We start from the raw sequence: 16,642 nt of genomic DNA, 5'->3' as shown, positions 1-16,642 counted from the left end.
AAAGAGCTCCACGCCTTCACGACTCAGCCAGCAGAGGCGCCCCTACACCTCTGAGCCCCCGGGGGGTAGGGTAGTACTGAGGTAGAAGGAAGTCTGTGCTATTTTGAGGTCAAGGACCTTGCTCTAACCCAGCATTCAATAGAGTTTTAAAAGAATCCTCGGGAATAGAAGAAATAGCGTCACTACCTTCTCTGTCCCCAAAATTGGACCCGAACTAAGGACCATGCTTATCTATTCCTCCACCCACTCGCGACCTCCCCTCTGATCACCCCTGGTGACTTGTGCTTCCATGATCCTGTAGCCCCACGCCTCACCTCAGGAAATTACAACAGCTAAACTCCACTCTAAACATCAGAGTGTGCTGGAAGGTTCTCCAACAACATAACGCTGTTACTTGCGTCTTTGAAAGCTTCTCCTGGTTACACCCAATGCACAGATCATCCATCATCCCCGATTTCTTCCACATCCTTGCTGGAAAGACACATGCTCAGCTCTCCTGCTCCTCTGCACCTTCACCTGTGCCGTTCCCCAGGCCAAGGATGCCTCCCCACGCGAACCACACCTGATCTTTCGGGCGGAGCTCTAACTCCTCTTCCAACCCAGCTCACTGATCTTTCCCCCATTCGGCTGCCTGCCTCGCTCTGAAGTGCGGCCAACCACCCGGCCCCAATTCACCACACTTCATAAAAGGGGACCGAAGTGCGTTGCTAGTACAGACCAAATGCAGGGTTAGAAATGGCGCTAAGTCCCATTGATGTGATCGGTCTCAGGGTTGCTGAGGTCTGAAGTCAAAACCGGAATGGGTCAGACCAGATAGGTTTCTCCAAAGAAGAGAAGACAGCCAAAACTGGTGGCTCCAAAGCAGAAGGTGGGAAGAGGTCACCAGCTTCTATGTAGATGCACTCCCAACCATTTGATTTAATACCGTTTGTTGAGTGGATTGGCACCGGTGTCCCCACCTGGTCCTATGTAACGAGGTTTGAGGGAAAGCTCCCTAAGGGGGAGATAGAGGGTAGGGGGTGCAATGGACTAAACTGAGTCCCGTGAAAATTGGTATGTTGAAGCCCTAACTCCCAGTATGAGGATACTCGGAGATAGGGGTCTCTGTGAGGTGATAAAGCCGGGATGAGGTCATGAGAGTGGGGTTCGTACAGCTTGGTACCCTTATAAGAAGGGACACCAGAGAGTTGGGTCTCTTGCTTCACCACGTGAGGACAAAACAAGGCAGCGCTGTCTGCAAGTCAGGAAGAGGGTCCGCGCCAGAACCTGACCATGCTGCCATTAATGGTCTTGGACTTCCAGCCTCTTACTATGCAGGAAAAATAACACTTAGGGGAGAGAACGCTAAGCCACCTCGGCTATGTATATTCAGGGCGGCCTGAGAGGACTGACGAGGGAGCGACGGTGGCACCCCTTCCCATCTGTTCACTCTGCTTATCGCTACATATTTCAGTTTCTGTGTCCAGTTAGGGGCATTCATGGAGTAATGTACCCAATTCCAACTCAACTAAACCTCCCAAGAAGAATACGTGGCTTGAGAATCCCGTAATGAAACAAACCACAGATTGAAAGCAAGAAGGTAAACGGGGCAACTGGGTGGGTCACTTGGTGGAGCGTCCGACTTCGGCTCAGGTCACGATCTCCTTGTCTGTGAGTTCGAGCCCCGTGTCAGGTTCTGTGTAGACACCTCAGAGCCCGCAGCCTGCTTTGGATGCTGTGTCTCCCTCTCTCTCTGCCCCTCCCCTGCTTGTGCTGTCTTTCTCTCTCTCAAAAGTAAATAAACATTAAAAAAAAAAAAAAAATTTAAAGAAAGTAAGCAAACGACAAGGAAAAAAACTGAATTGACACTTCTCTTCCTTATAAAAGCCCTTCAATCCATCTAACTAAGTTCAACATTAGGAGGATTTAATCAAATTGGATTAAGTCACCCAAAAATAGTCAAAATAATCATCATTAACATGGATTTACATCCATAATTCTTAACCGAGAACCTTGGTAAATACATGCTGTGTCTTGAGATGATAACTAATGACAGTAACATATACACAGATACTTAAATATACGTATCAAACGTTCATGGTAGTTTTACTAATGGGACATGCGATCAAAACGGGAGACCACGGGCCTAAATCTGAGACTTCTATGAGAGCACAAAGCCCGCTCTCAAGTGGATTATCTGGTCGCAGGCGGTCCTGAAACTGAAACCGGCCAACGCTCTTTGAGAGTCGCCTTCCGAGTGACCGTTTATGTGACAAATACGGGAGACATATACAATAACCCTCAGACTGACCAACAACATCCCAACCTAACCCCAAATCCTTTCCTAACTGTGTGTCCTAGAAAACCGTAAGGGTAGCTAAAAACCGGCGATTCAAGTTTTGAAGAGCCAGCTTTAAGAGAAAAGGGTAGCTCAGCATTTAAATGATCAAACTCAACGTCATAGATTTCAGGAAATTTCTTTGTAAAACATCACTGCGTGTCTGACCCCAACAATGGTCAGACCTCTCCTTTTGTTCTCTGTAAGCATTGTCCCTCTTCAAAGGGATGCTGATTAGCATTTCTGAGTAAGCTTTACGCTGTCCATTGAGTGACTCAGCCGTAAGTGGAATGAACACTTAGAGGCTACTTTCTAGAGAACGACACAAAATCTCACGTGACTCAACTATGACCACAGAGTTTTCTGCAGTCATTTTGCTACCGACTTTTCAAGTTCTGTACAAGTGGGTCGGCTGTTATGCCAACGGACTCTCCGTGTTGCCGTCTAAGGAAATGTTGTTTGACACCCAGGGAGTGAGTGTTCTCCCATCCGATTAGCACAACAAACAGGCCAAGAGATGGGTCCCGTCTCTCTCTTCTGACCATCATCCATCCAAAACCATGTCTGTCTCCAATAAAGGAACTCGATATTTCCCAAAGCACCAACACAAAGACAGGGGTATAGTTTTCAGTTCCTACTCTCCCAGACACTTCCGCTACTTTTTTCCAATATTTTTTTTTAAACGTTTATTTATTTTTGAGAAAGAGAGAGACAGAGCATGAACAGGGGAGGGGCAGAGAGAGAAGGAGACACAGAATCCGAAACAGGCTCCAGGCTCTGAGCTGTCAGCACAGAGCCCGACGCGGGGCTCGAACTCACGAACCGTGAGATGGTGACCTGAGCTGAAGTCGGATGCTTAACCGACCAAGCCACCCAGGCGCCCCGTGGTTTTTTTCCAATACTTTGAGAGAAGTTTGTCTTTACAGAAGGGTTGCAAAATTAGCACAAAGAGTTACCATATACCCTTCACCCAATTTCCCCACGATGTTGATACGACCATTGCACAAGGATCAAAACTAATAATATTGGATGACAACTAGCTCAAAGAAATTACTAAAGTAAATATGAGAAGAACATTGGCACAGTACTAGTCTGGCCACATCGTTTATTCAAAGTTCGGTTTTCCCACCCATGCACTTTTTCTGTTCCAAGATCTGATTCAGAACTCATACCACATTTAGTCGTCCTAGGTCCTCAGTCTCCTCTAATTCTGGTTCAGTTTTAACTTGTTTTTCACAAATCCTGATGCTCAATTCTTTTTATCAGCTAGAATCGGAAACCCCAGCTCAAAGAGGACAGGAAGGTTTAATAAAATTGGGAAATAGGGAAGAAGGGAAATAAGTTACTGACTCAAACTCTCAGACGAAATGCCTTTACCCATTTTCATCAATGACAATGGCACAGATGGGACTTTGATGGAAGTGAAGATATACTCCTCATCCACCCATACAAGGGTCCACTTGATAGATCACCCGTGAGCCTGTTCTCCTAGACATTTGCGGTTTCCTTAGAAACATCAAAACATCACAAAACTAGCCCGAGGCTGACATGCTTTTGTTTCTAAAAATACATTTCAAGAAAGCTAATGCGCTCAATAGCTACCTGAAAGACAACGCTAAGAGTCCCCCAGTCTTCGCCATGCCTTAAAAGCCTCGTCCAAGGGTGGAAAACCTGATAACGTCCTAATCACAAGAAACTTCTACGGCATTCGTGGCTGCTGGTATGTACAAATTAGGGACTCTCAACATGCTGTGACATTCACGTGCAGAAACTACAGTGCGTGGTTTGGAGATTAACCAAGTATATCCACCTCTAAGCCAAAAAGAAACGATTGAGTGAGGAGGGGATATTAACTTGACTAATCACTTCACTATGTATATGTACGTCAAATCATGTTGCACATCTTCAATATATACAAAGTAAAAATATACAAATAGCTCAATAACAGCAGCATACATAGAACATCTTGAAGCCGTTTCAAGGTAGGTAACACACGTGCTTTTACCACATATCTTCTCAGATGAGGATTTTTATACATTTTACCTTGGCCAAACTTGACAAAAGTGCTCCCAAATCAGATTTGTCAACTTTGGTTTTTCAAACAATCTTCTTTACATGAGTAAAAGGCAGTTTTGATTCTTACCAGGAATGACATATTGTTTGTTACATTGGCTGTTTTTTTGTTTTGTTTTTTTTTACATTTATTTTCAATAGACAGAGGGAGACAGCACAAGTGGGGGAGGGGCAGAGAGAGAAGGAGACACAGAATCCGAATCAGGTTCCAGGCTCCCAGCTGTCGGCACAGAGCCCAACGCGGGGCTCGAACTCACAAGCCGCGGGATCATGACCTGAGCCGAAGTCGGATGCTCAACCGACTAAGCCACCCAGGTGCCCCTGTTTCTGTTAGGTTTTAAGCAGCTTAAGTGTGTCCCTTTTTCTAGCAAGGCAAAATTCTAGTTTAAACTTCTCTTGGCAAAAGCAATATTAAGCAGTTTTCCTTTAAGACAAACCAAGAAGAAATGCGATAGCTTGACCGAGCTAAGTTATTGCTTTAATGAAGATTTTTGTTAGCTGGAACTCCCACCTGAAATGACTCATTCAAAACACAATATCTGTAAACATTCCTAACTTGCTTTGAAGACCTCATTTCAAACTCCCTCGTAGCCTTGAACCTAGTACAAATGGCGTGCTGATAATCCCACGAAAAGACGGCATACACCTGAACTTGATTGCATCCATTTGCTCAGCAAAGAGATCCCAACGATCAGCAAATTTCAGGGTATTTTCTGGAAAAAAATGTTTAACTTTCAACATTTTTGAGAGTTTAGATTTACAAAATTAAAGCTTCACCACCAGGTTGTTCTAAGTAGCAAACTTTCTAGAAGCATTTAATATTTCAGTTAAAACACCTAAGAGGCGATGATATCATTCATACGAAATGTCCAGAAGAGGAAAATCTACAGAGAGGGGAAATGAGTGGTTGTTCAGGCCCAGGAGGAGGAAACCATAATGGATGTGGTGATGGTGGTACAACTCTAAATATACTAAAAACCACTGAATTATATACTTTAGGTAGACAAATTATATGGGATGTAAAATATATCCCAATAAAGCTATTAAAATATTTAAAATGAGGCGGGTGCCTGGGTGGCTCAGTCGGTTAAGCATCTGACTCTTGATTTCAGCTCAAGTCATGATCCCAGGTGTTGTGGGATCAAGCCCTAAGTGGGGCTACACGCTGAGCATGAAGCCTGCTTGGGATTCATTCTCATTCTCATTCTCTCTCTCTCTCTCTCTCTCCCCCCCCACTCCACCCCTGCTCACATTCTCTCTAAAATAAAAAAAAAATTAAAATATTTAAAAGGAGATTGTACACCAGAAAAAAAAGGGATCTTGTTAGATGGATATATATATATATATATACAATCCTACATATGTATGTATGTGTGAACCTTGCAATATTCCATTAACTACTACTCATTTCTAGAAGGTGAAGCGGTACTGTCTTCATAACTAAGGCCCTAGGAAAAGCAGTGCTTAGGAGAAAAAGACCATGTCCTATTTCCTCATAATTGTAAGAATCCAGATTCACTGGCTTCAACAATGGAAACTTCAAGCTACCATAGCTTCAAATCAATCACTGGCAGTATTTTCAGTATGGAGAACAATAATAAGGTTTAGAGAGCCATCTACCAATATGGTGCAGATCATCCCAGAACTTCAAGCAGCTGCTTGGAATTTGGAGTTACCGTGTCTGGTATATCCCCCAGGGGTGCCAGGGCCACAGTCAACTCCAGCAGTGACCTTAACTGTGTGTTCAGCAGGCCCAGTCTCTTTCTTGGATAGACTAGTTGAAACATTAACTCTAGACTTTCAAGGTCTGTCCTGAATTGTACCATGCAGCCCCTCACCAACCTTCCCCAATGCCCGACAGCCACATCCCTCTTCAGCAAACTCGGATCTCTATTCTGAAATCAAAATGCCAGGTGGCCATAAAGACAGTCACAGAGCCACTGCCGTGATCAGTTCACTCCATGATCAGTTCTCCACTCTGAGTCATAAAGGGCGTGCGGTGGAGAAGGTCAGTGGGAACACCAGCCTCCTGAGGTCTATGTAACAGCCACAAAATCAGTACCCTGGACTCATGGGCTAGAATGAGTCTCACCTGTCCTACCTGGGCTCTTTTACAAACACTGATTTGGAAGCAAGTAATCAGTAATGAATACTCCACGCCCCTGCCTCCATACCCCCCAAAAAAGTTAAAACCCTTTCTCAAGAAAGATTAAGAAAAAAATCCTTTTCAACCCCCTTTTATGAAAATATTCCTTTGAACAGTTTTATCGACTTTTAGCAAACTTTCATAGCCAAGATAAAAAGCCTTAAAGAATTAAGGATTTTTAGAAGACGACTCCAGCAACATTAACGTGCTAAAATAATGTGGCTCAACATTTTGTAAAATCCTTAAGCTTTAATGGCAAGCAGTTTTATAGCCAGTCCCTCAATGAACTAGAAGTCACATTACCATTACTAATTCCCCTAAATATAGACTTGAGGCGAAACAAATACTCAAAAGCCATTTTACGGAACAGCAAGGGCCACATTTTAATCTCTTAGACCCTATTCAGTGTTTTCTGAAATCTGCGTTCCCAATAGAAGCCATGAACTCAAACTGTATGATTTTTAATATTCGATGGGATTTATTTCAACTAATGCAATGATATTCTTATACAAGACTTTAAATAGAAGAGTTGGTACCTATCTATTTTATTCCTAACCAACCCCAGTGTATATTCCCATACTTAACTCCTCCTTCTACCCCCAAAAGTACAAATGAAACTGTACAACGGGTAGCCACTTGAAAAATCTGGTAAGATCAGCCTCAAAAGATAGCTTTGCATCTTGATTACGGAACAAGTAGTGAATCCACATTACCAAAGCTCTTAAAAATCTTCATCTTCCAGGGGCGCTTGGGTGGCTCAGTCGGTTAAGCGTCCGACTTCCGCTCAGGTCATGATCTCACGGCTTGTGAGTTTGAGCCCTGCGTCAGGCTCTGTGCGGACAGCTCGAAGCCTGGAGCCTGCTCCGGATTCTGGGTCTCCTCCTCTCTCTGCCCCTCCCCCACTAGTGCTGTCTCTCAAAAGTAAATAAATGTAAAAAAAAAAAAAAATGTTTTAAATCCTCTTCCATATAATAGGAAGTTTAAACAAATATCAAGACCCTTAGTTTCCCAACTTTAAGCATGCTTAAATGGATACCAGAGCCCAAGAAATCAAGAAAAACTAAGCAAAAATACTACTTGAAAACATCCTAAGGTTTAAGAAGAAAATTCTTCAATTCAACATCCTTATATAGTATATATTTTTGGGCCTAACACATTCACTGCTTAAAGTGTGTAGCATAGTGAAATATAGATCTCTTGAGCCTCGAAATCAAGCAAAGAAAAAAAAAATAGAACATATTTAAGTAATCTTTCCATCTTTTTAAAAGTAATTGAATGGAAACATATAGAAGGTATGAAGAAATGCAACTATATTGGCAATGCAGGATTCCAAACGGTTTCAAGTATATTCTCAGAGTTGTGTAATCACCCCCAAACGAAACCCCGTGTACATTAGCAGTCACTCCCGTTTCTCAACCTCTTCCCTCGTCCTAGGGATCACTAATCCAGGTCTCAATAGATTTGCCCCTCTAGACATCTCCTGTAAGTGGAATGAGGACTTCTGGGACAGGCTTCTTTCATTTAACATCATATTTAAGTCTCACCCCATATCGTAGCAGGTAATGTAGTTCATTCCTTTCCCCGGCCAATAGTATTCCCTTATACAGATAGACCACACTTTGTTTATTCATTCACCAGTTGACCGACATTTGGGTTGCACTTTGGAGCAGTTAGGATCACGCTGCTATAGTTTGTGCACATGTTTTTGTGTGCACAGTTTTTCATTGCCCTTGGGGAGACATACCTAGGAGGATTGGTGGGTCACATGGTAATTTTGCATTAACCTTTTGAGGAATTGCCAAACTGCTTTCCAAAGCAGCTGTACCACCGTTCATGCCCATCATCAATGTAGGGAGGGCTCCAATTTCGCCACGTCCTTACCCACACCCAACGCTTGTCGTCTTTTTGATTAGAGCGTGTGAGTTCGGGAAGCACAAACTCACTGCGGTGGACGCTCTGCGTTTTAAACCGAGCCCGCTCATTCTTATCAGGACCTCAGCTATTCCTCTAGGCTACGTTTTTAAGTGAAGAGTATGTCCCAATGGTCATTTTTTGTTCCAATTTTTTAAAATTTTTATTTAAATCCGAGTTAGTTAACATATAGTGTCATAATGATTTCAGGAGTAGTATCTAGTGATTCACCACTGACACTTAATACCCAGTGCTCACCCCAATAAGTGCCCTCCTTAATGCCCATCACCCATTTAGCCCATCCCCCCCCCCCCCACACCCCCCCCCCCCAGCAACCCTCAACGTGTCCTCTGTATTTAAGAGTCTCTTATGGTTTGCCTCCTCTTTTAATTTTTTTTAAGGTCTACTTAATTTTGAGAGGGACAGAGTGCGAGCAGGGGAGGGGCAGAGAGAGAGGGAGACACAGAATCCGAAGCAGGCTCCAGGCTCCGAGCTGTCAGCACAGGGCCCAATGCGGAGCTCAAACCCGTGAACCGTGAGATCATGACCTGAGCCAGAGTCGGACGCTCAACCGACTGAGCCACCCAGGTGCCCCTGCCTCCGTCTTTTTATCTTATTTTTCCTTCCCTTCCCCTATGTTCATCTGTTTTGTAAACCCAAAATAAAGCCTAACACTAATAAGCTAACACTAATAATCTAGCCCCAAACAACCTAACAGTCCCTTAATCAATGGAGGGGTCACCTCCATATAACATGCGCCATTATTCTACCACAAACTCTATCAAGCTACAGTCACGCCCAACGGCCAAACCTTTTTCAGTAGGGATGTCCGGCTAAGCAGCCTGCGTAAGGGCTAGTGCTGCTGTCGAGTATTTAAGCACGCAACAAAGTTTCACCAGAGCTTTCAAGAAACACTGGGTTGCAATTCAAGCTTGTCAATAATCTACGTGTAACCTGATCAGTTAACTTCTCTATACCTGTGCATGGTGTTCTGAGCCATTCACAGAACCACATCCTCCGAAGTCACTCGTATAAAGTTGTCTATGTCTGAAAGTTTAATGAAACGTAAAACACCTGCTAACACCCGTGCCTAAAGATCTAGCTTCGCACAGCTGAAAGAACTTCAGCTTTCATTGAGAAGGTGGGTGCTATTTGCAACTGTGCTAGTTAGACGCCATAGGAGCACAGGGACATTATTTAACATCTCAGTTTCTTAGTCTGAAGGTAACGTTCTTTAAGAGGTTCTGATGATTCCTTAACCAAGTCCAGCTAAAGCATCCGAGACGGTAGCCAGCAAAAAGCAGACACTTAAATGTTAGCAGAAAGATGGATGAAAGCTAACTCCGCACAAAGTTTCCCAGCATATAAGTACCTCGTAACCAATGTTGGGGACCACTTAGGGCTGAGTGCGAGTCCTTGTGTCCTGTGGGAGTCCTTTAGAAAGCACTTCCCTACATTATGGTCTGCAAATCGGTAAGGAGAGCTCTCATGTAGCTCGAAACAGGACTAGGAGGAATTCTTGGAAGGGAACCCAGGGACGAAAAGATAAGAGACCTCATTTTTGTCAGGGCCACAATAATAAAAACTTCCTCGGGGCTCACAGAGGGCCTGAGCACAGAACAGAGCCCAGGAAGAGAAAGGTAAAGGCTGTATTCACATGACCCCATTGGAAGCAGGTAGAGACTGTCAGGCTCCAGGGGGACGGGGGAGGGGAGTGGAAGGGGCTGGGGGAAGAGATGGGGGCGGAGGGTGGAGACCGCTGGCTAGGTGTGTGCAAAAGCCGCCAAGAGCAAGATGAACCCCATCCCAGCCGTGAATCAACTGTCCTTGTGTCTCTCGGCCGCCTCCCCCCTACCTGATCTGGTTGTCACGGAATTTGTTGAGATGCGGCTGGTTGAGGTAAATGGTGCGGGCTGGTGCATCCAGCTGGTCTCCAACAGACGTGGCCCGGGACATCTCATCCTCCGCCTTCTTGTAGCCCGAAGAAGGACGAACAGGTCCTGCAGAGACGGGGTGCGGGCAGAAAACAAAACACAAAGAAGTCACGCCAGGCAAGAGGCGGCGAGCACGGGCTGCGGGCTGGCGGGCGGGGGACCGGCTGGGAAGGATGCTCTCTCTCTGGGCGCTGCCGGGCCCGCCTATGTACCTTGGCTCCCCCTGGAGACCTGCCGCCGCAGCTGCTCCCGGCTCCGCCCCGCGCCCCCCCGCGCCCCGCCCCCTCCCGCGCCCCGCCCCCTCCCCGGGCCCCCGGGCGCCGAGGAGGGAGCCTCTCCCGCGGCCGACTCCGCCCCGCCCCCTCCCGCCCCGCTGCAGCCGGAGGCCTGGCTGGCAGGGGCACCGCTGCCCGTTGCAGGGGCGGGGAGGGGCCTCGGGGACAGCGGGGCCAGGGCCTCCCCCCCTCCCCCACCGGTGAGCTCCCCCTGCGGGCCCAGGGAGCGCTGTCCGGAACTCGGTTTTCTCGGCTGCTCTGATTGACTTTAGGACAAAGATGCCAGCAAAGGGGCTGTGCTCTGCATTGGTCGCCGCGGAAAGGGACGGCGAAAGCACACCTCCGTGCCCTACAAAGGAAATTCCCAACCCTCGGGGGTGATGGGCTCGGCTCCGCCCGTGATCCTGAACGCACCGGCTGCCCTTCCCCCTAGGTGTGCCTGGCAACCTGAGCAGGGTAGCTTTACCCATCCCGGTTCACGGAGGGCTGCGTGATCTTGCGTTTCATGGCGCCCGTTCGGTTTCTGTGGTTAAGGCACACGCAAGTGTATCCCCTTAAGGGTTGACTTCAGTCCTACAGTCAAGCCCCTCTGTGGGCCAACCGACCCCCCCCCGCCCCCACGCCATAACCTCCACGTATGCAGGTGTCAGCATGGAGAACAATGACACGCCCATTACTGGACCGGCTACATCGGAACACACCCCCCGTCGCCAACGGCCAAGTGTATCCCTTATCACCAGGGGCAACCCACCTCAAGAACCGACCCTCAGGGAGGGATGCCTGAAGTAAAGGATCACAGAAAAATAAGTGCCCTGCAGAGGAGGCCTCCTCTCCTTTTCCAAACCTGCATCTTCGCACCATCTGCCATGCTTTCCACCTATCAAAGAAATGAACGATGTATACTCTTTAAGAAACTGACATCTCATTGCAGCAAACACCTACTTCACAGCTGCAACGAACATTCATTGACAGAGAAAAATCTTGAACGAGAAAGTGTTGACATCTGTGGAAAGTGATTATAATCCTATTCATCGTGATCACATGAGGGGAACAACCGAAACATAAAATCGGTTGAGAGCGGGCGTATTATCCTGAGGAGTATTCACAGCTGGGTCCCCGGTCACAGCGCTTTAGCTGCTCCCCATCTGGGGACCCCCATCTCCTCAGATGCTCTCGCTCCCTGCCTCCAGCCTCCACTCTCCAGGGTTCGTCTGGCCTCACAGGGGACTGCTCTGCCCTCTGCTTATTGACAAGGGGCAGCAGAGGGCAAAAGTTCCCACTTCAAGACTGACTGGCCTGAGAGCCCGGCCGGGGCTCCCACACTTCAGTCAGAGAACGCTGGGTTTTAAAGCACTTGCTGAATTAAGGCAGATAGGCTAGTTTCAAAACCATTCCCTTCATAAAAATACCGCTTTTTTTCTCTGCCCATTTACCCTGCTCTAGTCACCTCCAGCCTCGATCATCATTACCTGATATTTCTTTATGGTCCGTCTTCCCACGGCCAAGAGCAGAAGCTCCAGGACAACAGGGACATGTTTTGTTCAGTACAGTGATCTCTGCACCTAGAACAGTACCTGGCACATAACGGGCACTCACGTTTGCTAGTCGAATAAGTCATTTTCACTCAAGTCTTCTAAAGGGTCGCTTTGAATTCTCCAGGCAGAGATGCAATGATTTGCACAGAGGGCTCAAACGCCATATGCTTGTATGGGTCAGAACAGTCCATTGCTTAGACTGTATTCACTCAGTGGCTCTTGACCCTGGTGCACATGATCATCACCAAGGGAGCTCCCACAATTATATAGGCCCTGGGCCCCACCCCCACAGATTCCAACGTCTTTTACTCTGTTCTCGAGTGATTTAAGGGATACCAGTGGGCAGCCACAGTTGAGAATCACTTGTTGGATGCTGCTGGGAACAAACAAACAAACAAAGGCCTAGCGCCCACTGTCAAAATGTTAACCAGTTTAAGGTACTAAGGTAGAACTATGGTTACCAGTACACTACGGTTCAGGACAAGTGACTAAGAGTGGGCTTGAAGGTGCTAAGGAGGGTCAGGGGTCAGCAGCCTCTTTGGGCGTGAGGGGAGCTGGTGAAAAAAAGAGTTGGAGGACAGATATACAAGCATGAAAGTGTGGGTAAGGTTTCTGTTAGGAAAGAGGACAAGGACAGTTGGGGGCAGGAACTAGAAAGAAGTTAGGCAAAGGCCCAAGTAGACCAGATGTATAAGCCAATGAAACCAAACAAACAAAAACAAGCACTGAGGGGTCCAAAGTGGGAAACAGAAAGGAAGCTGGGGGGTGGGGGGGTGGGGGGGGGGAGGACTGGGGAGGAGTTAAATGCCAGGCAAAGAAATTTAAACTTCATCCTGAAGGTGATCTGAAGCCACAGCCGGTTTCTAAGCAGGGGAGAAGTGCAGCTGGTAGCGAGGTACAAGTAAAAGCAGAAAGAGGAGAGGATCTGTAGATAAGGAGATCAGGTAGGAAATTAATTCCACAGTCTAGAAGCAAGAGGTTAAAAAGCAAAACTTCAATGGAGAATGGGCAAAAAAAAAAAAAAAAAAAAACCGCACAGACAGGAGAACGATCTCAAAAGGAAACCCTGTAAGACTTTTTTGGGATTGAATGTGTGGGCCAGGAAAAAAAAGAAAAAAGAACATTGGGTAATTCGAATTTGAAGAAGAGAAGATTGGGACAAAAAAAACACTAGTGATAGAAATGAGAATGGAAGCCATTTTCCCCAAACAAGAAGTTAAGTGTTGGATAACGAATATTGGGGTGCAAACAAATTACACGATTAGAGACAGAATTACATGAAATAATGTCTCCCAAGCATCTACCATGCATGAGGCCAGTTCACCTTTCTACGCTACGTCAGGGCCGGCCTGGAATTTTATTCTGGATAGCAATCATTATAGTGCCCCCCCCCCCACCTTCCCCGGGACGCCAATAACTTTCTTCTACCTCAGTGGCCTCATCCTAACCAAGTCCTGCTTTGGAGAAAAACATTAATCTCTTCCAAATACCACACATCTGTCGAAAATATATCGCCTAAAGAAAACACTACACCATATATAGCGAAGCACAGCATGACTAAGGTTTCAAATTCAGACTCCCAAGATGAATCCTGAGTTAATGCATTTTGAAAATACCACCGTGCAAAATTAGAGTATATGCTTACAACTCCCCCATATAAACAAGCACAGTGTCAGCAGACAGTGGGAGTTCAATAAATATCTGTTGAGAAAGAAACCAAGGTAAAAAGAAGAAGGGGAAACGAGAGTGGGAAAAGGGACAAGCACTAAGCTTGCCCACTACACAACAAGAAACGCCGACAAGACAGCTGCCGGCCAAGGGCATGAGGACAGGGACTTTGTCTTGCTCGTGGTTCTAGCCCTGTCATCCTGAATAATGCCTAGCACACAGTAGCCAGTCTGTAAATATAGATAAAGGGCTAATGTAGCAGGTCCCTTTTGAGGATGCCTACCCAGCTGCTGAACCACAGACTCCCTTGTGTGGTCACTGAACCTTTCCCTTCCCATATGCAGGCCAGGGAGCCCCGGACAGGTCTATGAAAGGGTCGATGCATGCATCACAGCTTTTTTTTTTAATGTTTGTTTGTTTGTCTGTTTGTTTATTGAGAGAGGGGGAGAGAGAACAAGCTGGGAAGGGGCAGAGAGAGAGGGAGAGAGAAAATTCCCAAGCAGGCTCTGTGCCATCAGCCCCAATGACATGGGGCTCGAACTCATGAACTGTGAGGTCATGACCTGGGCTGAAACCATGAGTCGGACGCTTAACCAACTGAGCCACCCAGGCATCCCCTCGCATCACAGCTTTTCGCACCAGGGATAGTGACTTCACCCAAGTTTGACCATTAGAGGAGTCTTCTGGAAACTTTGACAGGTTTCTGCATGTGGCTGCTCTATTAACATACACACTCTGGGTCTCTGGATGGCCATCTTCTACCCATGGAGTAGGCAGCGAAATAGAGGGTTTCTTTTGAAATAAAGACGAAACCATTTCAGGGAGAGCAACAGCAACTGTCCCAACAGCTTTCTGGATTCTGGGTAATTTCCTTCCCAGATCTTAGCTGTACTGGGGTCTCTGGGTTCCTTGACCCACTCCTGAATAACCAGAAGTGCTAATCAGTACCGTGAGGGAGCACAGAGAACCTATTTGTTTCCTTTAAGACGGATATGCAAGTAAGGTTAAAGAGGAGGGAGAAATACCTATTCACGTATAGATCACCCTGGGGCGGGGGCAAGGCTTTAGATGCCCCTGGCACAAGTGCCATTAGATGCCACAACCCACACCCAGAGAAGTCGCATTTGACAGAGGAATGTTTTTGTGGCAACACTTGGGTTGGTTGCTTTGGATAAAGCCCAGAAATAGCCGGAAGGTGATTGGCTAAATAAAGAAGCCCCTCCTTCCTTCAGAGTTTCTGCCAGGATAGGAGAAAGAATTTTAAGAGGATAGGCACAGAGGACGGGTGAAGAATAGGGAAGGGGCAGAGGAAAGCAGCCTAGTTCTGCCACACATGTCACGGATCCCTACGACTCTCCCACGGACCCCAGCCACCCCGTGGCTCCAGCTTGCCTGTTAATCTCTTCCCACTCACTTTCTTCGTGTCCTTATAGTATTTTCATGTCGCTGAATGGCCCAAATGTCTCATTTAACTCACACGATATATCTGTGGCAACAAGGATGTGAAGTCACCAGCTAGGAAGCAGGGACAACGCTGGACCTCCCACTGGCAGGTGAGCAGACAGAAGTGAGGACAATGCCTCATGTCTCCCCATTACATAAATTAATTCCATGGAGATCGTTCTGGAAAGAGGAGGAAAAACCTTAACGGGTTTCTGAAATCTGTTCCTTATCTAATTAATCATACATTATTTTATGACTGTTGATTAATATACATTTTAGTGTGAACTAAATAGGCCCAGGGAGTTAAGAACCTCAAAGAGTTCAACATGAAAGGGGAGTTAATAGAAGGCAAATTTTTACTAAGCATTTTATTGCCTTAAGCAACATAGAAATAAAATCCTTCACTCTGAACTGCAGTATTTTTCTCTAACTCAGAACTCCAGAAGATGCTGGTGACTTATCTAGTCCACTTCCCTCGCAAAGAAGTTTCACGACCTCACAGTAGAAATTCTTGGGAAAGAAACACTCTAGTCTTCCTAAGTCAGAAACCTATTAAAGGGGCAAGCCTCTTTCTAGAACCTCTGTTACTAGTTCTGTGGGAAGTCAGACCCTGGACATTGTTGTGGAATAAAGAGTTTGGCTGGTCTCTGTCTGGGCTTCCTGGGGGAGCTTCTAACCCCTTGGAACTACCCCAGGGGCAGGAGTGTCTTTGCTATTCACGGTGGGGCCCCAGGACCATAACCCAATTTTATGCTAATGAGGTGACCCTGGTGGGCCCCTAGGCCATTTTAGAATGGGGGTTGACCAGAAAAACCAACCATGTGATTAGAAGGTTGGGGTCTGACCTCCCAACTCCAGGGAAGAAGGGGAACCGGAGACTGAATTCAATCATGTGGCCAATGGTCCAATTAATTATGCCTATGTAACGAAAGCCCAATAAACACTACGGACACCAAAGCTCCGATGACATGTCCTAAGGAGCTTCACATGTGGGACCCTCCCAGACCTCACCCTAGTGTCTCTCTCCATTTGGCTGGTCCTGATTTGCACCCTTTATGATAAAAACTGTAATCCTAAATATAGTGCTTTTCTGAGTTCTCAGTTATTCTAGCATATATTGAAACTGAAGGGGTAATGGAAACCCTTGAGTTTGTAGCCATTTGGTCAGAAGTACAGGTGGTCTAGGCATCCCTGAGCTTGCAGCTCCTGTCTGAAGCGAGGGCAGTCTTCTGGAAAACTTGTGCCCTGAACCTGCGAAGTCTGAGCTCACTGTGGGTACTTGGTATTACAACCGAACTGCAGACATTACTTGGTGAACTCTAGAATGACAGAACCAAAAG

At 46.4% G+C, this 16,642-nt stretch overlaps 1 protein-coding gene across 1 annotated transcript in view; it reads right to left on the bottom strand.

Annotated features, from left to right (window-relative positions):
• The window catches only part of LOC125934215 (phospholipid-transporting ATPase IB), a 433,509-nt gene that overhangs the window by 410,275 nt on the left and 6,592 nt on the right, over positions 1–16,642 (bottom strand). Inside the window, exon 2 of the mRNA XM_049647534.1 lies at positions 10,303–10,447. Coding sequence (XP_049503491.1) covers positions 10,303–10,447 — 145 coding nt within the window. The remainder of the gene's footprint in view (positions 1–10,302; positions 10,448–16,642) is intronic.

This window comes from Panthera uncia (genome assembly GCF_023721935.1).
Source record: "Panthera uncia isolate 11264 chromosome A1 unlocalized genomic scaffold, Puncia_PCG_1.0 HiC_scaffold_16, whole genome shotgun sequence".
Lineage (NCBI taxonomy): Eukaryota > Metazoa > Chordata > Mammalia > Carnivora > Felidae > Panthera > Panthera uncia.
The sequence above is the reverse complement of the archived record's forward strand: the minus strand, read 5'-3'. Positions and strand labels throughout refer to the sequence as shown.